General features: G+C 36.2%; 1 protein-coding gene across 1 annotated transcript; it reads left to right on the top strand.

Annotated features, from left to right (window-relative positions):
* Positions 1-9,456: 9,456 nt before the first annotated feature.
* On the top strand, positions 9,457-21,285 carry star2 (steroidogenic acute regulatory protein 2; the record flags this gene model as incomplete). The annotated part of the gene is made up of 7 exons (XM_079845527.1): positions 9,457-9,520; positions 9,598-9,717; positions 11,745-11,881; positions 11,962-12,120; positions 16,210-16,394; positions 18,213-18,306; positions 21,175-21,285. 7 exons carry the CDS (start codon positions 9,457-9,459, stop codon positions 21,283-21,285), a joined length of 870 nt encoding a protein of 289 aa, XP_079701653.1.
* Between the last annotated feature and the right edge of the window lie 3,958 nt (positions 21,286-25,243).

Here is a 25,243-nt window from a genome sequence, read left to right as displayed (position 1 = left end):
AGTTCTTGTCCAGTTAAAGTACGTTTTTCATTGACTCATTTCCTATGTAAGAAATCATTATTTCACATCGGCTACACAACCCAGAACAGGGTTTGAAACGATACCGTTATCATCTTTGTGTAAACTTTAAAAAAAATGTGAATCTTTGAGAGCGGTGACGGCAAGCACGTAAGCATTACTGTCTATGGTTTAGTCCATAGATATACATAATAAAGGCTAGATTTCTTACAGCGGAGTCTAACATCATCACCGGCGGCCATCTTGTCACAAGCTTTCTGGCGGGCTCTGTGGTAACGGATATAAGGTGCGTGATCTGCATGAACACAAATACTCTTATCTCGCTGAAATCTTGACGGATTTACAAACGGTTTGGTATCTTACAAACATTATTAACGTGGCTATAATTCTGGATGCTTGAACAAATTATGAATAATTATTCATAAGTAGCCTATGCCGTGGCATAACTACATCTCGGACGTTTATAACAAACCAAACAGGTTGAAAATCGGTAGAAAATTGAGCAAGTTATGGTTATTTAAAAAGTACATCCACCATTAAAACATAATGTTACGAGTGAGCGAGCTGACTGTGACAAGATGGCCGCCAGGTGCGGACGTCGACCTCCGATGAGACATCTAGCCATTATAATGTACCGGTATATCTTTTGTATTGTCGGCAAGCGCGTTTGAATACGTATGTGCGCAGGCGCGTAGTTTTTCTCTACAAAATGTCCGCAAATTACTTTTTACAATTTGAGACATCCACTGCAGGTCAGTGAGGACAAATGCAGAGACTCCAGAGAGAATGTGAGAGAAAACGTTTTTTTTTTTTTTTCAGCTTGTTTTGTATGAGGAGAGTGGGGAGGGTTGCAACAATTTTTGCATTTTCTTCAGTTTCTCAGAGACTGTTTTTATTGGAAAGCCAAAAATTGTAATACATTAAACCCAAATCTGTCAGCTACCCACACACACCTCTGTAACACGCATACATTTATAATGCAATTTATACTTGAAAAGACAACGTCAAATGTTGCAACTGACCCCATAAGAGGGTCATAAATGTAATATAAATAATTCCTTTAACATCATATTGCAATTTCTTTATTTTATTTGTACACAGACAGGGTACTTCACTAAGTTAAATTAACATGTATAAAGACTAAAAGGGGGGAAAAACTATTTCCAAGTAACAAACAACCATTGGTTTACCTACATTGTGGCCTAGTCTGACAGTATTTACTTTAAAAGGGATATACCTGCTGCCTATTGAAAGATAATTAGTACTTAGTAATGAATTACTCTTTAGAGTAACTTACATATTACACAGGGGACAGTTGTGACAGCCATGATAAAACTTGCTATGCTAGCTTGACACATGGTAGCTATGTCTTTTAGATGCTAAGAAAACACTAATTAAAATGATGTAACTTTATAATGCTTCACGCAAGCAGACAGTTTAGACAGTATGACAAAAACTCTTTTTTTCTTAATAAAGTATTTTTTACAGAAGGAATGGTCACATGGCTTCTTTCTTCCAGAAAGGTAGAGGGGCTAGTATGGTATTGTTGGTGCGTTCAAGTCATGTTGTAAAGATCGTATTTACGAGTTAAACGCACATGAACTCCACCTCGAGGTCGTAAATACCAGTGGGAAGTTCGGGATTTTCTTTAAACCCCGATCTATACGAGTTGGGGGCGTGTCAGTGAGAAACTTGGCGGAATCAATGGATGCAACGTCTGTAGTTGAATACAACGGGTAATTAGCATAGACAGTAAAAGAAATGGACACAGCGACCCCTTAGACTTCAACGGGAAAAAGTGAATTTAATTAGAAGCACTCACTTCCTGATGGCTGATGTACTGCAGCCTCAGACTGAGCTTGACGACGTAGATGTGATGTTAGCAACCAGTCTGACCGTTGTAAGTCTGTGTAAAGAGTGTTGGTTAGCAATAGCTGCCCCAATGGAAGGTACGCTTTCCGGGTGCTGGATTACACCCTTGGGTATTTAGCAGTGACATTGTCAGGCTTTGTCATTTACATCAAAGCTAGCATAATAAGCCTAATAGGCTATATAACGATACAGTTTACAGTGGCTTCATATATTTATTAAAAACGTAAAAGATAAAAACTCACCTGATGCACATTCTTTGTTCTTCATTTTCTATAAGCAGAGTTAACAAACCTTCCTGTATTTTCGTGAAATTCATTAAAAGAAGGTACACCGCCATCTTGCTCCGACCGAAGAGAACACACAAGATGTCGTAAACACGACTTCTCACCTCGTAAATACGAACATCCCAGGAGGACTTGAACGCACCATATCACTCTAGCTCATTCCTGATTGATGGAGTAAGCAATGTTGCAACCGTCCCCACTCTCCCCTATGCCATGCATTAGCATGTGTCACAGATAAATCCACAGATCTCTTAATGTCACAATCATTAAACCACGCAGAAACTCGCAAACATGCAGTTTTTAACTCTTTGTGAAGGACAGAAGGGTAAAAGCATGTATTATAAAAGCTGAAGAGTTGTCAAAGGTTGCAAATGTAACGGGATGCATTCAGATTTCTTCATAAATAATGACATATAGGTAGTAATTTAATGCAAATTACAGCATTCAGCAGATAAATTCTTGCAAAAGCATTTGCAGCTTTCATGATCATCATGTTCAGTTGGTAATGCAAGAAGCTTCATCATAATGTCATAATGCTTTTATTTTCTCTTAAAGGGGTGGTTGATTATGATTTGACTTTTCTAACTTTAGTGAGTGTGTGGTGTCGCTGTTTGAGCATGAACAACATCTGCAAACTTACGACGCTCAAAGTTCAGAGCAAAGGGAGATATTTTCTTTTACAGAAATGGCTTTTTAAGGACTACAACAAAAAGCTGTAGGGACTACAACGAGCTAGTGACATCACTAACCCAAACATTTGCATAAACCCCGCCCCTGGGAACATGTGGAGTTGTTGTTGTCGAGTCGCTCAAGCTGTCGTCCGTCTTTCACATTTATTAATCCAGTACGAACACAAATGCAATAGCGCGTCATAAAGCGAGATGACATCATAAGTTATAACTGTAATTAAACTAAACTATCCCTGTTCTCTCTTCATCAGCAGATATTCTCTGGCTCATCTCACAACAGTTCCCACACCAGCGCTTTATAGATTATCATGACTGAATATGCTAATCAATGACTTGAAGATCGTTAACTCATAAATTCACCCACTATCCCTTCAGAAACGTCCTGTCTCGTTCTACATGTTGTCTCTTCTTCTTGAGTCTCTCCATCATTGTCCGACTCCGGTTTGAACATAAAAGCCTAAACAGTTTCAGTGTGTGTCGGCGTGAGGTCATCAGAGCTGCTGACATGAGCTCTTGAAGCTCCGCCCTCTTCTAGAAAGGGGGTGGGGAGCCACAGCTCGTTTGCATTTAAAGGGACACACACAAAAACGGCACGTTCATTTTAACATGCTATAAAAATTACCTGTGGGGTATTTTGAGCTAAAACTTCACATACACACTCTGGGGACATCAGAGACTTATTTTACATCTTGTAAAAAGGGGCATTATAGGACCCCTTTAACACTTAACTTTAATATTTAGGCCTTAATTGAAGTTGAAAAGTATTTAAATTGCATATAAAATTGCATTCCATTTGGATTACAGTTTTTTTGTTGTTGTTGTTTTTAATCACTTTATTTTCATTTTCTTATTACAACACACTCGCACAATGTCACCAAAAACAAAAACTGTACTGGTTACATATCTCAAATTCCTAAGCCGTACCATTGTACCCTCTATTTAAAACTATGAATTGCTTCTTTCACAGATTTATAATAAACTAATATGATGCATATCTGTCAGTAAAGCATTAACGAAACAGACCATATTTTATTATTAACTATTTGATTCTATTTAAATGATCATATTTTCAAATCACTTAGAATCTGCACGAATCTGTTCATTGTGAAAACATTTACATTTATTCAGTTAAAAAGTATGAAGATGGTTTCCTTTATGCATGACCTACAAATATGCATCGCATTAAGTTTATTGGTTTGTTAAAACCGGGCAAACCCAATGAAAAATGACAATTTGACTAAACAGAAACAGAAACTGCATGACTTCATACTGTAATGTAAGCCCTACAGTTTAAGTTTTCTCATCCAATAGTGTCAGTGTAGTCAAATCAATAATATTACTGAATATTAAGTCCAACCCTACCCTAAAATACTAATATCCTCTGAGCAGGTGTTTTCTGCTGAGACCCTCAGGACAGACTGAAAGGCATAAAAATATGTAAAATCTCATTTCTCTGCTGTAATAGACCTCATGTGCATGATGGTCTTTTGCAGACTGAATTCATTTTGCCTAATTGATAATTTCAGACTTGAAAATGAGAAATTACTTTAATTTGACAGCCCAGAATGAGGTAAACTCTTTAATCACAGTGTTGCATGATGTTTCTCAATGCAAACCGATCATGAAATCCTGCACCGTTAACATGAGCTGAAGTTGTGATATTGTGCTGAATGTGTTTCTGGACTCTGGCATGCAGAGGTGTGGCTGTTACTCGGGGTGAAGGTTTCTCTCGGGGGTTAAGGTCAGAGTTAGAGTCGTTCTGCTGATCTCTCAAACTCTAGTCCTCGGTCACTGCTAACATACTGTGCAATATTAAAGCTCTAAGCACCTTGGAGAGAAAAGATTTGCAAATATGCATAAATATTCTTCTGATGGTGTTTAGGAGACTCAAAGATGAAAACAAATGCTAACACTTTACAAGGTCTCATTACTCTCAGCACAATATTGCACTAACATGAACTTGAGCAATATGTGTTTTACATTTATTAACCTTAATTAATGCGGATTCAATTACAGTTGTTTGTTCATTTTAGTTCACAGTGCATTAAATGTTAACATTTGCAAGAATTGTGATTTTTGCTCTTAAAACGTTTTAGTAAATGCTGAAACTATGCATTAACTAAGATTAATAAATGCTGTAGAAGAATTGCTCATTGTTAGTTCATATTAACTAATTTTGCTAATTTACAGTAACAAATGAGACCTTAAAGGGTTACCAAACTTCTAAATGACTGACTGACTAAATATAATTTCTGACTTCATTTAACAATTAATTGACTTTAAAAGACTGGGAAAGACATGAAAGTGTAAAGTGTAACTAACTAAAGTGTAACTAACTAACACAAATATTGTAAAGTGTTACCAAACAACCAACTAAAGGTAACAAATGAGACCTTTTTGTAAGATGTTACCAACTAACTAACCAACTAACTAACACAAATATTGTAAAGCGTTACCAACTAACTAACCAACACAATTATTATAAAGTGTTAATAAACAACTAACTAACCAACTAACTAACTATAACTAACAAACACAAATATTGTAAAGTGTTACCAACCAACCATCCAACTAAAGTGTAACTAACTAACTAACTAACTAACTAACTAACTAACTAACTAACTAACTAACTAACTAACTAACTAACTAACTAACACAAATATTGTAAAATGTTACCAACTAACTTACTAACTGACTAACTAACTATGTTACATTTTTATCTGAACTTATAACTTATATAACACATACAGTTGCAAGAAAAAGCATGTGAACCCCTTGCTGAAAATGGGAATAATTTTAACTAAATAAGAGGGATCATACAAAATGCATGTTGTTGTTTTTTTATTTAGCACTGTCCTGAATAAGATATTTTACATAAAAGATGTTTACATATAGTCAACAAGACAAAAAAAAGGCTGAATTTATAAAAATGAGCCCGTTTAAAGTTTATGAACCGTTGATTCTCAATCCTGTGTGTCATTCCCTGATGATCCACGGCTCTGTGTGTGTGTGTGTGTGTGTGTGTGTGTGTCGTTCCCTGATGATCCACGGTTGTGTGTGTGTGTGTGTGTGTGTGTCGTTCCCTGATAATCCCATGGCTGTGTGTGTGTTTTGTGATGGTTATTCTTGAGTCTCTTGTTTGTCCTGAGCAGTTAAACTACCCAACGTTCTTCAGAAAAATCCTCAAATCCTTCAGTTTTCCAGCATCTTTTGCATATTTGAGCCCTTTCCAGCTGTATGATTTTAAGATCTGAGGACGATTTAGCGACTCAAACACAACTATTAAAAAAGCTTCAAACGTTCCCTGATGCTCCAGAAGGAAACACGATTCGCAGTTGCTCAGCACAAACAAGGGACTCGTCACAATAAACAAACAATAAACAGCCGTGGGAACGACACAACTAAGGGTTCATAAACGTTTAAACGGGCTCATTTTTATAAATTCAGCTTTTTTTTTCGTCTTGTGGACTAAATGTAAACATCTTTTATGTAAAATATCTTATTCAGGACAGCACTAAATAAAAAATAACATGCATTTTGTATGATCTCTCTTATTGTGTTAAAATGATTCATATTTTCTGCAAGGGGTTCACATACTTTTTCTTGCAACTGTATGTGTTAAGTTTACGTAATTAGTTAGTCAGTTAGTAAGTTAGTTGGTTGGTAATACTTTACAATATTTTTGTTAGTTAGTAACACTTTAGTTAGTTGGTTGGTTGGTAACCCTTTACAATATTTGTGTTGGTTAGATGGTTGGTTGGTGAGTTAGTTAGTTGGTTGTTTAGTTTGGTTGTCACTTTACAATATTTTTGTTGGTTGATTGGTAACCCTGCAATATTTGTGTTAGTTAGTTAGTTGGTTAGTTAGTTGGTTCTTTAGTAACACTTTACAATATTTGTGTTGGTTGATTGGTAACCCTGCAATATTTGTGTTAGTTAGGTAGTTGATTAGTTAGTTAGGTAGTTGGTTAGTTAGTTAGTTAGTTAGTTAGTAACCCTTTACAATATTTGTGTTGGTTAGATGGTTGGTTGGTGAGTTAGTTAGTTGGTTGTTTAGTAACACTTTACAATATTTGTGTTGGTTGATTGGTAACCCTGCAATATTTGTGTTAGTTAGTTAGTTGGTTAGTCAGTTGGTTCTTTAGTAACACTTTACAATATTTGTGTTGGTTGATGGGTAACCCTGCAATATTTGTGTTAGTTAGTTAGTTAGTTAGTTAGTTAGTTAGTTAGTTAGTTAGTTAGTTAGTTAGTTAGTTAGTAACACTTTACAATATTTGTGTTGGTTGATTGGTAACCCTGCTATATTTGTGTTTGTTTGTTTGTTTGTTTGTTTGTTAGTTGGTTAGTTACTTGGTTAGTTGGTTAGTTAGTTGGTTGTTTAGTAACACTTTACAATAATTGTGTTGGTTGGTTAGTTGGTAACTCTTTACAATAGTTGTATTAGTTAGTTACGCTTTAGTTAGTTAGTTGGTTGGTAATACTTTACAATATTTTTGTTAGTTAGTAACACTTTAGTTAGTTGGTTGGTTGGTAACCCTTTACAATATTTTTGTTGGTTAGATGGTTGGTTGGTGAGTTAGTTAGTTGGTTGTTTAGTAACACTTTACAATATTTTTGTTGGTTGATTGGTAACCCTGCTATATTTGTGTTTGTTTGTTTGTTTGTTTGTTAGTTAGTTAGTTGGTTAGTTAGTTGGTTGTTTAGTAACACTTTACAATATTTTTGTTGGTTGATTGGTAACCCTGCAATATTTGTGTAAGTTAGTTAGTTGGTTAGTTAGTTGGTTCTTTAGTAACACTTTACAATATTTGTGTTGGTTGATTGGTAACCCTGCAATATTTGTGTTAGTTAGGTAGTTGGTTAGTTGGTTAGTTAGTTAGTTAGTTAGTTAGTAACCCTTTACAATATTTGTGTTGGTTAGATGGTTGGTTGGTGAGTTAGTTAGTTAGTTGGTTGTTTAGTAACACTTTACAATATTTGTGTTGGTTGATTGGTAACCCTGCAATATTTGTGTTAGTTAGTTAGTTAGTTGGTTAGTTAGTTGGTTCTTTAGTAACACTTAACAATATTTGTGTTGGTTGATGGGTAACCCTGCAATATTTGTGTTAGTTAGGTAGTTGGTTAGTTAGTTAGTTAGGTAGTTGGTTAGTTAGTTAGTTAGTTAGTTAGTTAGTAACACTTTACAATATTTGTGTTGGTTGATTGGTAACCCTGTAATATTTGTGTTTGTTTGTTTGTTTGTTTGTTTGTTTGTTTGTTTGTTTGTTTGTTTGTTTGTTTGTTGGTTAGTTAGTTGGTTGTTTAGTAACACTTTACAATAATTGTGTTGGTTGGTTAGTTGGTAACTCTTTACAATAGTTGTATTAGTTAGTTACGCTTTAGTTAGTTAGTTGGTTGGTAATACTTTACAATATTTTTATTAGTTAGTAACACTTTAGTTAGTTGGTTGGTAACCCTTAACAATATTTGTGTTGGTTAGATGGTTGGTTGGTGAGTTAGTTAGTTGGTTGTTACCAACATTGTAAACTAATACTTTACAATATTTGTGTTGGTTGATTGATAACCCCACAATATTTGTGTTAGTTAGTTAGTTAGTTAGTTAGTTGGTTCTTTAGTAACACTTTACAATATTTGTGTTGGTTGATGGGTAACCCTGCAATATTTGTGTTAGTTAGGTAGTTGGTTAGTTAGTTAGTTAGTTAGTTAGTTAGTTAGTTGGTTAGTTAGTTAGTTAGTTAGTTAGTTAGTTAGTTAGTTAGTTAGTTAGTTAGTTAGTTAGTTAGTTAGTTAGTTAGTAACACTTTACAATATTTGTGTTGGTTGATTGGTAACCCTGCAATATTTGTGTTTGTTTGTTTGTTAGTTAGTTAGTTACTTAGTTGGTTGGTTAGTTAGTTGGTTGTTTAGTAACACTTTACAATAATTGTGTTGGTTGGTTAGTTGGTAACTCTTTACAATAGTTGTATTAGTTAGTTACGCTTTAGTTAGTTAGTTGTTTGGTAACACTTTACAATATTGTGTTGGTTGATTGGTAACCCTGCAATATTTGTGTTAGTTAGTTAGTTAGTTGGTTGGTAACACTTTACAATATTTGTGTTAGTTACACATTAGTTTGTTGGTTGTTTAGTAACACTTTACAATAATTGTGTTGTTTGATTGGTAACCCTGTAATATTTGTGTGTTGGTAACCCTGCAATAGTTAGTTAGTTAGTTAGGGGTTCACATACTTTTTCTTGCAGCTATTAACTCTGTTTATTTGTTTGCTTATAGTTTAACACCATGCCAGGCTACACTCATGTCGAGAAAGAGATTAAAAAGGGAAGCTTTTAACTTCAAAAGACTTGGAAAGACATGAAGGTGACAGAACTGTGATTTCTGACTCAACTGTTCCTTTCAGCTTTTAATACATAGGAGGTTCCAATTTTATCAGTGAAAACCTAAATTCTTCTTCCTCTCGAATGTGGCCTTGGAGGCAAAGCCGAACCAAATCCTATCTTGTAAATGGAGCCGTTATCTTCTGCTCTGTCCTTCACAGGCTCTATAAAACCGTCCCGCGGCCTCCTCCTCTCCGCCATCTCAGCGGGAGCCATCATGCTGCCGGCCGTCCTGAAGCTCTGCTGTGGAATCTCATACCCACACTTGCGGAGCATGGCAGGTATTGGACCGGCGTGTTGTCGGCGTGTTTCATGCGTTTCTCTGTGTTGTGTTTGATGTGTTTCTCGTGTCCTGCAGGTCTGCAGCGTGCAGCTCTTGCGGCGTTCGGTCAGGAGATTGCACACTTGCAGAGCAGGGGGCAAATCAGCCGTCCCGCATGGAGCCCTTTGAGATGGACTCGCCACAGGGAGTCGGAAAGTGAGTGTGTGCATTCATCTTGAGCTTGCTCTTCCATCCAGTCTTCCAGCAAATGTCCAAAATACTGTTCAAAGGATTGGGGTCTCTTTTGCTACATTTTTATTTGATCTAAAATTCAGTAAAATTGGAAATATTATTATAATGTAAAACTGTTTTCTATGTGAATATATAGTAAAGTGTAATTTATTCCTGTGATCAAAGCTGAATTTATCATCATTACTCCAGTCTTCAGTGTCACATGATCCTTCAGACTTAAGACATGATTAGGATAAAGTCAAAATTCTGCAATACCAAGTTGGAATGATCACTTAAAAAGTCAAAATTGACACACTAAGTTGAAATTATGACTTTGGTCACTATGACATAAACCGAAATTATGACTAATTTAAATTATTAGGTCAGTTATGTCAAATTTGACTTGTCATAATTTCGACTTTACCTCATACTTATGATTTTAAGTCATAATTTCAACTGTGTCATAATTTTGACTTTAGATAACACAACAGCAGCCTCTCTTCAGCTCACCAAATCTGCAAAAATATAGTAAAAATTATTTAATATTATGATTCCAATGTAAATCAGCTGTTGTCTATGTGAATATATAGTAAAGTGTGATTTATTCCTGTGATCAAAGCTGAATTTATCATCTTTAGTCCAGTCTTCAGTGTCACATGATCCTTCAGACTTACGGCATGATTAGGATAAAGTCTAAATTATGACATAAAAAGTCAAAATTCTGGAATACCAAGTTGGAATGATCACTTAAAAAGTCAAAATTGACACACTAAGTTGAAATTATGACTTGAATCACTATGACAAACAGAAATTATGACTAATTTAAATTATTAGGTCAATTATGACAAATTTGACTTGTCATAATTTCGACTTTACCTCATACTTATGACTTTAAGTCATAATTTCAACTGTGTCATAATTTTGACCTTAGATAAAACAACTGCAGCCTCTCTTCTGCTCACCAAAGCTGCAAAAATACAGTCAAAAATTATTTAATATTATTATTCCGGTGTAGATCATCTGTTCTCTATGTGAATATATAGTAAAGTGTGATTTATTCCTGTGATCAAAGCTGAATTTATCATCATTACTCCAGTCTTCAGTGTCACATGATCCTTCAGACTTACGGCATGATTAGGGTAAAGTCTAAATTATGACATAAAAAGTCAAAATTCTGTTGCAATGATCACTTAAAAAGTCAAAATTGTGAAGTCATAATTTTAAATTGAAATTATGACTTGAATCACTATGACATAAACCGAAATTATGACTAATTTAAATTATTAGGTCAGTTATGTCAAATTTGACTTGTCATAATTTCGACTTTACCTCATACTTATGATTTTAAGTCATAATTTCAACTGTGTCATAATTTTGACTTTAGATAACACAACTGCAGCCTCTCTTCAGCTCACCAAATCTGCAAAAATACAGTAAAAATTATTTATTATTATGATTCCAATGTAAATCAGCTGTTTTCTATGTGAATATATAGTAAAGTGTGATTTATTCCTGTGATCAAAGCTGAATTTATCATCATTACTCCAGTCTTCAGTGTCACATGACCCTTCACTAATCACTCTCATATGAGGATCTGATGCTCAACAAATATTTATGATTATTATCAGTGCTGAAAACAGAGATTTTTGTGGAAACCGTGACACATTTGATTTTTCATGATTCTTTGATCACCAGAAACTTTCATTTTTTGTAACATTAAAAATGCATGTACTGTCACTTTTGATCAATTTTAACGCATCCTTGCTGGATAAAAGTTAATTTCAAAACCAAAAAATCATACTCATCCCAAACGTACAGTTACTTAAATCAGAATTTGTTTAGGGTTTATGCTTCACACAAGAAAAAAACATTTTGCAGATAGAATAAGAACTAAAGACATTGAAGAAATCAATGACACTTTCCTTACATCTCATCACTCACTCACAGTGCAGAATCTGAAACATATATTCTTCCTTTTGCATCATTTCTTTTATATTATTGAATATTTTCAGAGCCAGACCCAGCAGAGCAGAGGACGGCTGCATTGGCTGATGAGGACGTGTTCTATCTGAGACAAGGAGAAGAAGCCCTGAACCAAGCTCTAGAGATCGCGGAGTCCAAGGATGGATGGACGCTCGAGATGGCCGAGGTGATTGTCCGTGAATTTAATAATTCCCCTGGTTCTCAGTTCGCCAGAATGTGTAAATGAGGCACGTCTTTTCCCTTTAGAAGAACAGAGATGTGATCTACAGCAAAGTTCTCCGGGGAAACCGGAAGGTTTTCCGGCTGGAGGCCGAGCTGGACGCGTCTCCGGAGGAGCTTTATGACATCTTGTTCGTCAGAGTGGAGGAGATGCATGAATGGAACCCGAACATCAGACGCATTAGAGTAAGACTAACGTGATACACACACACACACACATACACAGGTTTTTTTGCTATCTAAGTGAGGAAATTCCATAGGCATAATGATTTATATACAGTACAAACTGTACATTCTATCCCCCTACACTACCCCTGCCCCTAAACCTACCCATCACACACACACACACACACACACACACACACACACACACTACCCCTAAACCTAGCCCACACACACACACACACACACACACACACACACACACACACACACACACACACACACACACACACACACACACACACACACACACACACACACACACACACACACACACACACACACACACACACACACACACACACACACACACACACACACACACACACACACACACACACACTACCCCTAAACCTACCCACACCCACACCCACACACACACACACACACACACACACACACACACACACACACACTACCCCTAAACCTACCCAACACCCACACACACACACACACACACACACACACACACACACACACACACACACACACACACACACACACACACACACTACCCCTAAACCTACCCATCACACATATGAAATGTCCTCATAAGACTAATGTGATACACACACACACACACACACACACACACACACACACACACACACACACACACACACACACACACACACACACACACACACACACTACCCCTAAACCTACCCAACACACATATGAAATGTCCTCATAAGACTAATGTGATACACACACACACACACACACACACACACACACACACACACACACACACACACACACACACACACACACACACACACACACACACTACCCCTAAACCTACCCATCACACATATGAAATGTCCTCATAAGACTAATGTGATACACACACACACACACACACACACACACACACACACTACCCCTAAACCTACCCATAACACATATTTCATGTTTACGTCATAATACCAGTGTAATACCTGTGTCATTATACAAACTTGTGTCCTCATAAATCACAAAAACAAACACACACACACACACACACACACACACACACACACACACACACACACACACACACACACACACACACACACACACACACACACACACACACACACACACACACACACACACACACACACACTACCCCTAAACCTACCCAACACCCACACCCACACACACACACACACACACACACACACACACACACACACACACACACACACACACACACACACACTACCCCTAAACCTACCCAACACCACACACACACACACACACACACACACACACACACACACACACACACACACACACACACACACACACACACACACACACACACACACACACACACACACACACACTACCCCTAAACCTACCCATCACACATATGAAATGTCCTCATAAGACTAATGTGATACACACACACACACACACACACACACACACACACTACCCCTAAACCTACCCAACACACATATGAAATGTCCTCATAAGACTAATGTGATACACACACACACACACACACACACACACACACACACACACACACACACACACACACACACACACACACACACACACACTACCCCTAAACCTACCCATCACACATATGAAATGTCCTCATAAGACTAATGTGATACACACACACACACACACACACACACACACACACACACACACACACACACACACACTACCCCTAAACCTACCCATAACACATATTTCATGTTTACGTCATAATACCAGTGTAATACCTGTGTCATTATACAAACTTGTGTCCTCATAAATCACAAAAACAAACACACACACACACACACACACACACACACACACAATTTAATTCGATTCCCTGAGACTCACCAGAGAGTTTGTCCACTCATATATTTGCAATATGAGTCATGAGTTAAAATCCCAAAGAAGAGACTGATTAACAGTAAATATGCATCGGGGTTCTGGATGAGTGTTTTTGGCTGAGCAGCCGTCAAGGACACACACATCTGTTTAAAATATTCTCTCTTGAAAAATCAACAGCTGATGCAGAGCTAAAAAGTGTTTGAGAGAGTCGTGCGCTCTCATCAGAGACTCATGGCCGTTCACGGCAGCGATGAAGTCACGAGGTTCAAACCTTGGTAAATATTTTTTACAGTTTGCAGCTTTATATGCAACAGAAGGAAACATCAACTTGAAAACGCTCATCTGCATGTATAATTCAGTCTAAACCATTGGCTAGATTCGGTGTAATTGCTAAAAACATCCTTGAAAGCATAATGAAAGACTATAAAATATTAAACAAAAAATAATACACTACTCTGATTCAATTATATTTGACAAACTTCACATAATTATCATGTTTTATACAGTATATATTTGGACACCTCAGAAATGCTCGTGTTACTTGTCATTCATGCAGCACTGATTATTATTATTAAAATGATTGTATTATGAATAATAAGTAAATACACTGATTACACACCTAAGCTGATAATGTGATCAATAATGTGTAATGTAGGCTCCTTCCATGTTTCTGACTTGAATGCATAAATAATGTTGTAATAATTAATGCCCGACTCAGTGCTACAGGCTTCCCAAGGGCACTTGACAACATGGTTACTAAGTCATAATTACAAGTGGGAAACTCTGAACTTACTGAAAATGTGTGGCATGTCAGTGAGAAAATATGGGTGATAAAATATTCAAGTAGTAAATGCTGAATATATGCATTAAGATCAATAAATGCTATAGATAACTAACTAACTAACTAACTAACTAACTAACTAACTAACTAACTAACTAACTAACTAACTAACTAACTAACTAACGGTAACACATTTGTAAAGTGTTACTAACTAACCAACCAACCATCTTACTAACTAACTAACTAACTAACTAACTAACTAACTAACTAACTAACTAACTAACTAACTAACCAACTAACTAACTAACTAACTTACTAACTAACTAACTAACTGTAACAATTGTCACCTTATTTTAAAGTGTTATCAAACAAACAACTAATTAACTAATGGTAACAAGTGTCACCTTATTTTAAAGTATTCTCAACCAACCAACTAACTAACTAATTAAATAACTGACTAACCAACTAACTAACTAACTGATTAACCAACTAACTAACTAACTAATGGTAACAAATGACACCTTATTTTAAAGTGTTCCAAACTATCTAACTCACTAAACTAACTAACTAATGTCACTTTATTTTAAAGTGTTACCAAACAAACAACTAATTAACTAATGGTAACAAGTGTCACCTTATTTTAAAGTATTCCCAACCAACTTACTAACTAAATAACTGACTAACCAACTAACTGATTAACCAACTAACTAACTAATTGTAACAAATGACACCTTATTTTAAAGTGTTCCAAACTAACTAACTAACTAACTAACTAACTAACTAACTAACTAACTAACTAACTAACTAACTAACTAACTAACTAACTAACTAACTAATGGTAACAAGTGTCCCTTTATTTTAAAGTATTCCCAACTAACTAACTAACTAACTAACTGACTGACTGACTGACTGACTGACTGACTGACTGACTGACTAACCAACTAACTAACTAACTTACCAACTAACTAACTAATGGTAACAAATGTCACCTTATTTTAAAGTGTTCCCAACTATCTAACTCACTAAACTAACTAACTAATGTCACCTTATTTTAAAGTGTTACCAAACAAACAACTAATTAACTAATGGTAACCAATGAAAAACCATATTGTAAAGTGTTCTCAACTAACTAACTAACTAACTAACTAACTAACTAACTAACTAACTAACTAACTAACTAACTAACTAACTAACTAACTAACTAACTAACCTACAAGTGGGAAACTCTGAACTTTCTTTTAAATTTGTGGCATGTCGAGAAAATATGGGCGATGAAATATTCATCATTTTGTAGAAGTAGATATATTTAGTAGAAAAAGCTTAATCGCCATTTGCTCTGGCTAAAGTGACTTGAATGCAGCTGTCGTAATTAAGACTTTGCGCCTCGTAAATACGAACTTCCCAGAAGGACTTGAACACACTATAAAATAAGCATCTTTCCATCGCAGGTTCTGAAACACGTGGGGAGGAACACTATGGTCACACACGAGGTGTCGGCAGAAACAGCGGGGAACCTGATTGGCCAGCGGGACTTCCTGAGCGTCAGACATTCGGCGAATCGAGAGTCACGGGTTTATTTGGGCGGAGCTGCGACGCGGTTGGAGTCCCTGCCACCTCAGCCGGGGTTTGTCAGGTAAATGCAGCACAGACTGGAAAAGATTATTCAATTATGCCTCTGCCAAATTTGATTATAAATTTAAAGGACAAGTTCATTTACTCACCCTCGTTCCGATCACACGCGACATCTTTTGTGAAATGCAGATCACATGTTTGACGAAATGTCTGAGCTTCTGTTTCCCTCCAAAACGATTGCAACTTCATGAGTAATTTGAGATTTTTTTGTGAACAGGTGTTCACAAAATTATCACCTAATTTTCCCAGTTGATTTTTCCCAGTACATTAAAACAATTATTTTGCATTACAAGTTTTCTGAAATGTTATGTTTAAGTATGCAAATGAGGTATTATCTCATTACACATTTGCATACACAGAACATTGGATGAAGCCAGGTTTGAAATTCTTTTCATTTTGTTGACAAGATTTAAATATCTTTTTATCACTCCATAAATCATAAAATACAGTCAAAAATATTTTTAGGAATAAAATATATGAATCAGTATAAATAAAATAAACACTTAAGAACACTGTCACTTAAATATAAACACTTAAACACACTTAAAGCAAAATCTCAAAATTGATCAGTGCATTAAAAACAATGGTTGTTTTCATCGACATCAACAAATTTGGGGCTTTTTGTCACACAAAGCTCTTATATGACTTCAGATGATGTTATGTTGAATGTATAAATCACCATCCACTTTTGTTTTAAGAAATGCTTAAGCTTAATTAATACGTGATTGGGTCGATGAGAGGGTGAGTACACTGTAAAATCCAACAGTTGTTCTTACTAAGACTTTATTAGTGAACTTTACTTAATGTCCAATAATTTGTAGACCTTACTTAAAACAAGTAAGTAATCTGAACTATTTGCATGCTATGCCTTTGTTACTTAGAAAACTCAAGTAAACATTACTTGACTGGTTTGAGTACCATTTGGCCAAAGCAAAAAAACAAGCAGGCGGACGGGCAAAGTGTTTTTGAGGTGGTGCAATTTTTTATAGACTTATCACTCATTTCCTCCACTTCCTCTCACCATAATTGTGATTAGTGTTCCCTTTGGTTGGACACTTGGAACTTCATTCATATTATAGTAATTAACTTCCTATTAATGCAGCAATGCAACAAGAAATTGATTTCAAAACAAGGGAAGTAATATAGTATAAGTATATATATATTACTTCCCTTGTTTTGAAATCAATGTCTTGTTGCATATATGTAATGTGTTATATGTAATATTTGTCCATTAATGATATAAAACATAACTATATTTCATGTCAAATAATTACCTTTTAACATTTTTTTTTTGCTAATATTTATGGCATAACCTTTTAATTGAGTTGATATAATCCCTCTATGTTTGTCACAATATCATTTGACCATGCTTGAGTGTGTCACACACACACTTCAACATTCAGCATGCAAAACACAACAATGGTAACAAGGATTTTTTTTATTTATTTTTTTTATTTTTTATTATTAATACGACCTTTACTATTTTACTTGCTGTCATTATTGGGGTTATACTGACAAAATACAAATAGTAAAATAAAGCCAAAAATAGTCAAACGAAGCAATTAATTTATTCACGCCACAATGCAGATCCCAGATAGAATTAAGTTGACAAAACTTAAACGGTTTAAGTAAGAACAACTTAATTCAATTAAGTAATGCTTACTTAATTGAATTAAGGCAACAAGTTTGCACAATTTAATTAAGTAAACTGAACTAATTAGTTTTTACAGTGTAACTGATGGCAGGATTTGATGTCCTATAACAGGACATAATCTGAAAGTGGTTTCTCTCAGTCATTCTGCGAGTGTTTGTTGTTTAGGGCTGAAGACGGACCCACATGCATCATCCTGCAGCCGCTTCAGGATCGTCCAGACCGGAGTCACTTCATCTGGCTGCTCAACATGGATGTCAAGGTACAAAACGTGTGTGAATTACAGAGTCGGAGATTAACAGTGGCTTGGGGCAAAAATGCCACCAGAATGAACAAAAAGATAAGATTACAGTATTGCATTTAGATCTGCCCACGTTGCATCAGATTTATTTTTACACATTTTCCCCAAGTGTTTAACATTATAACCAATCACACGCATCTCTTTCCTATAGCTCAAACAGTAGAGCATGGCGCTATAGCAACGCCAAGGTCATGGGTTCGATTCCCAGGGAAAGCAAGAACTGACTAAATGTAAAATGTGTACCTTGAATGCAATGTAAGTCGCTTTGGATAAAAGCGTAAATCTCTGTTGAGCTTATGAATGCAGTGGCCAATCAGAGGCATTTCGAGTACTCACCTCTGAAAACCTTTGAATCTGCTCTGTGTAAAGTTATCTCTCATCACCGAGAAAATGCAGATATGGTGTGAGATTAATTTTGCACTAATAACTTTTTGAATAATCGTTTTGTTTTCAGCCATAAATCTTGATTTTCTAATGCGTAAATAAGTGGTTCTTAGCTTGTTTTGTCTGTGTAACCAGAATATGCTGTGCCGTTTCCCCACACACAAAAATGTTTTTATGTATTTTATTAATCATCATGACAAGAGCAATAATCAGCAATAATGTTTTTTGTCATAATACTGCAGTCCTACATTGAAAAGAATTATGTAAAAAAATAGTATGTACAATTGTGCCAAATTTACACTTCAAAGTGGCACATGAAGAGCTTCTGAAATGGCGTGTATGTGTCTTTACTAAGACTGTTTAATGCTGCTCAAAGGTGGCATAAATGCATTTACACTGTGGCATTATGACTTTTATTCATTACCAGGATATGAATTCTTGATATCAACTAATCAATTTCCACTAGTAAAAATGTTTATTCTTGATATCAGACATGACGTTATCACTTGCAGAAATAATTTTTTTTTGATAGCATGAATTAAATTTCAACTAGTAAAAACTATAATTCTTGATATCTTTAATTTGTATTTTCACTTGTTAATAATTTCACCATAGGCTGCCATTCAAACTCATTTGTTGATATCAATAATTGATTTCTTACTAGTTGAAATTCCAATTTCACATCAGAAATACAGTACAATTCTTACTAGTAAAAATCTTAATTTTTGATATCAATAATTACTATTAGTGCAGATGTCTGTTCTTGATATCAACAATTGAATTGCTACTACATTTTGATATCAATAATTTGTCATTTGGTGACTGTGTTAATTTCTGATGTTATGAATGTTATTTTTACTAGTAAAATAAACCCTTTTAGATATCTGTCATTACTCTCCAAATTATTAATATCAGAAATAAATGTTCAGATATCAAGAATTAACATTTCAACCAGTGAAAATGTAGTTCTTGATATCAGGGATTTGCATTTTTACTAGTAACAATGTAATTATTGATATAAAAACCCAGAAAAGTGTTACTAACTAACTAACTAACTAACTAACTAACTAACTAACTAACTAACTAACTAACTAACTAACTAACTAACTAACTAACTAACCAATCAATCAACTAACCAACTAATGGTGACAAATGTCACCTTATTTTAAAGTGTTCCCAACTAACTAACTAACTAACTAATGGTGACAAATGTCACCTTATTTTAAAGTGTTCCCAACTAACTAACTAATGAACTAATGGTGACAAATATCACCTTATTTTAAAGTGTTCCAGACTAACTAATTAACTAACTAACTAACTAATGGTGACAAATGTCACCTTATTTTAAAGTGTTCCCAACTAACTAACTAATGAACTAATGGTGACAAATGTCACCTTATTTTAAAGTGTTCCAGACTAACTAATTAACTAACTAACTAACTAACTAATGGTGACAAATGTCACCTTATTTTAAAGTGTTCCCAACTAACTAACTAATGAACTAATGGTGACAAATGTCACCTTATTTTAAAGTGTTCCAGACTAACTAATTAACTAACTAACTAACTAATGGTGACAAATGTCACCTTATTTTAAAGTGTTCCAGACTAACTAATTAACTAACTAATGAACTAATGGTGACAAATGTCACCTTATTTTAAAGTGTTCCAGACTAACTAATTAACTAACTAATGAACTAATGGTGTCAAATCACCTTATTTTAAAGTGTTTCCAAACAAACAACTAATTAACTAATGTACAAATTAAACCATATTGTAAAGTGTTCCCGACTAACTAACTAATTAACAAAATGTGAAAATGTGGTTCTTGATATCAGGGATTCGCATATTTACTAGTAACAATGTAATTATTGATTTAAAAAAAATATGATTTTACTAGTAAAAATTGTATTTCTTTTGTGAAATTGGAATTTCAACACAAAATCAATTCTTGAAATCAAGATTTGAATCTTAATAGCAGCCTATGGTGACGTTTAACTAGTGAAAATACAATTACAGATATCAAGAATGATAGTTTTTACTAGTTGAAATTTTATTCTTGAATTTGTATTTCTGAGTGATGACGTTATTGTTGATATCAAGAATTAACATTTTAACTAGTGAAAATGTAATTGTTGATATGTGATAGATTAATGTCAAATGGCTTGCCATATTAACACAGCAATTATAACTGTACTTTGATACTAGAGGCTGAAGTGGGTCAGACTCAGAGCAGGCATAATTTAGTCAGGGTTTTTATGCAGAATTATGTCTTTACACAGATTTAAAGTTGAATCTGATCCGATCTGATTCAAAAGTCTGTGTGAATACACATAAATGCAAATGTCAGGTGCAGCTTCTGCAGTGTAAAGACGGCGGGTTGAACAGTCTTTAATATTGTGATGATGTTTGTGTCAGAGTATTGAATGTGTCCTTGTGTTTTCAGGGTTGGCTGCCACAGTCACTCGTGAACAAGGCTCTTCCTCGAGCACAAGTGGACTTCACTAAACACCTGCGTCGCCACCTGGCCGCACAAAACCCAGAAAACAGGAGATGAGGGACGCTGAAGCTTCCATCAGGCATCAACGATATAGGAACACGGACATGCAACATACACCTCAGATCACATGACTGTACAGCAGAACAAACATGTGGAAGTTATCAAAGTAACAAATCGGCTACCTGTGAAATTGATCTGACCATATAAAATGGCAATAAAAAATATTTTTCACAGTAATCCTACCATTGTGTCTGATCTTGTGTAAAGGAAAACGGCAGCATATGGGATCAAGGGTGAATAATGACCGAATCGTTTAAGGTGAACTATTCTTCACCTTCCAGACGACTTGTTATCATGCAGGACTCACACACACACACACACACACATCTGTGACATTCAGATGGACCATAATCTCACCATGCCAATTTGACAGACCTCGCATGAATTCACTGTGAATTTGACACTTCAAAAGGACAAATGACATTTTGGAGAGGTTGAGTGGTGTCTCATGAAGAGAGAATCTCTCGAGTGAACATCTCTAATAGTCTCTGAAAATCAGCAGAATGGCCTTTAGAGAGCAGGACAATGACTGCATTCAATACACTGAAAAGACTTTATATGCCCATGATGATGTCTGAACTTATCAAAGCACTTCAGCACTTTATTTTTGGGTGCAACTAAAAGCAATAGTTCGCGCAGAAAAGAAAGATTAGTCGTCATTTACCCTCCTGTCAATCAAACTCTTGCGATAATAATAATAATCTTCATGCAATTCTTTTTCACAAAACTACAAGCACATCTGTCAAATATGCAGCATTTTTAGGTGCACTATTTTAATATTTTTAACAATCGCATTCTCTAATAAATATGTGCGACTACCTCAAATCGTGGAAGTTTAAAATGTACAAAAACTGCATGTTCACGGCGGCTAAACAAAAAAATGGTAACTTTATAAGCCTTTATATATAATGCATTATAAAAGTCATTAATGCACATTATAATGCATTGTATGATCTCATGAACAATTGTAACCATAGTTATAATACTTTTGTTACACCTTTAAAAAGTATAATTCATTCAAACATACAAACAATTTCTGAAATAACAACGAATCTGCAATTAGTAAAATACATTTTAACTTTGGTCACAATTATTTATGAAAATCTATAACATACATTATGATATAAAGGTTTAAAGCATTATTAATCTAAACATTATTGTCAGTACTGTATGTGTGTTATGGGTATAAATGATTAACTAAATGATTGAGCTGGTCTCTGAGCTCGGCTGTTAGCTGAGATTACAGATGCGCTTAAAATGTTAAAATCAATGCAACAAAATCTATATTTCATTTATACACAACTAACAACTTCAGTTTCTGCAGGGATGGCTGGAGATTAATTTTTTTCCCTCTCATGTGCATTCATGTGCATTCCAATCAATTTCTTCCCTCCAGCTGTCATAATCCATCAAAACGGGTTCAGATCAGCTGCTGCATTAAAACATGAATTTTCTAGTATACTCTATTTACAAAATACATCATATGTTCATTCATATTTGTATTAATAATAGACCAACGCACAAATCTGACAAATGCCCTGGTAATAAACATTTTTGATCATAATCTTAATCGTTGTTTGCTGTAGATCCAAATGTTTTACTTGGCTTGCTGAAGGGAAATGAAATATAAATCTCAGATATCAGAACTGATGCTTGTTTCATATCACATTATACACTGCAAACCTGATATTCCTTCAGTGAGTGTTTTTTCCACTTAAAAGGTACACTATGTAACTTTTGGCCCTCTAACTGTACGCGGATGAGTTTTGGTTATGTTTCAGCTCTGTGTGACTGAGGATCACGATTTCTATCACTATTTCTGCCACTAACTAACCCCTGCCACTAACTAACCCCTGTCACGTACTAACCCCTGTCACTAACTAACCCGTCACGTACTAACCCCTGTCACTAACCCCTGTCACTAACCCCTGTCACGTACTAACCCCTGTCACTTACTAACCCCTGTCACATACTAACCCCTGTCACTAACTAACCCGTCACGTACTAACCCCTGTCACTAACCCCTGTCACTTACTAACCCCTGTCACTTACTAACCCCTGTCACATACTAACCTCTGACACGGAATAACCTCAGACACTAACTGACCCCTGACACTTACTAACCCCTGTCACATACTAACCTCTAACACTGACTAACCTCTGACACTAACTAACCTTTAACACTAACTAACCCCTGTCACTTACTAACCCCTGTCACATATTAACCTCTAACACTGACTAACCCGTCACATACTAACCTCTAACACTGACTAACCCGTCACTAACTAACCTCTGACACTAACTAACCCCTGTCACTTACTAACCCCTGTCACGTACTAACCCCTGTCCCTTTCTAACCCCTGTCACTAACTGACTCCTGTCACTAACTGACCCCTGTCACTTACTAACCCCTGTCACTTACTAACCCCTGTCCCTTACTAACCCCTGTCCCTTACTAACCCCTGTCCCTTACTAACCCCTGTCACTTACTAACCCCTGTCCCTTACTAACCCCTGTCACTTACTAACCCCTGTCACTAACTGACCCCTGACACTTACTAACCCCTGTCACTTACTAACCCCTGTCACTTACTAACCCCTGTCACATACTAACCTCTGACACGGACTAATGTCTGACACTAACTAACCTTTGACACAAACTAACCCCTGTCACTAACTGACCCCTGACACTTACTAACCCCTGTCACTTACTAACCCGTCACATACTTATCTCTAACACTGACTAACCTTTGACACTAACTAACCCCTGTCACGAACTAACCCCTGTCCCTTACTAACCCCTGTCAAGTACTAACCCCTGTCCCTTACTAACCCCTGTCACTGACTAACCCCTGTCACTTACTATCCCCTGTCACGTACTAACCCCTGTCCCTTACTAAACCCTGTCACTAACTAACCCCTGTCACTAACTAACCCCTGTCATTTACTAACCCCTGTCACGTACTAACCCCTGTCACTAACTGAACCCAGTCACTAACTAACCTCTGTCACTAACTAACCCCTGGTCACATACTAACCTCTAACACTGACTAACCTCTGACACTAACTGACCTGACACTTACTAACCCCTGTCACATACTAACCTCTAACACTGACTAACCTCTGACACTAACTGACCTGACACTTACTAACCCCTGTCACATACTAACCTCTAACACTGACTAACCTCTAACACTAACTGACCCCTGACACTTACTAACCCTTGTCACTTACTAACCCCTGTCACTTACTAACCTCTAACACTGACAAACCCCTGTCACTTACTAACCTCTGACACTTACTAACCCCTGTCACTTACTAACCCCTGTCACTTACTAACCCCTGTCACATACTAACCTCTAACACTGACTAACCCCTGTCACTAACTAACCTCTGACACTTACTAACCCCTGTCACCTACTAACCCCTGTCACTTACTAACCCCTGTCACTTACTAACCTATGACACGGACTAACCTTTGACACTAACTAACCCCTGTCACTAACTGACCCCTGACAATTACTAACCTCTGACATGGACTAACCTCTGACACTAACTAACCCCTGTCACTAACTGACCCCTGACACTAACTAACCCCTGTCACTAACTGACCCCTGACATTTACTAACCCCTGTCACTAACTGACCCCTGACACGGACTAACCTTTGACACTAACTAACCCCTGTCACTAACTAACCCCTGTCACTAACTGACCCCTGACACTTACTAACCCCTGTCACTAACTGATCCCTGTCACTAACTAACCCCTGTCACTAACTGACCCCTGACACTAACTAACCCCTGTCACTAACTGACCCCTGACACTAACTAACCCCTGTCACTAACTGACCCCTGACATTTACTAACCCCTGTCACTAACTGACCCCTGACACTGACTAACCTCTGACATGGACTAACCTCTGACACTAACTAACCCCTGTCACTAACTGACCCCT

This window comes from Gobio gobio (assembly GCF_949357685.1).
Source record: "Gobio gobio genome assembly, chromosome: 20".
NCBI lineage: Eukaryota > Metazoa > Chordata > Actinopteri > Cypriniformes > Gobionidae > Gobio > Gobio gobio.
This window is presented reverse-complemented; position numbering and strand designations above follow the sequence as displayed.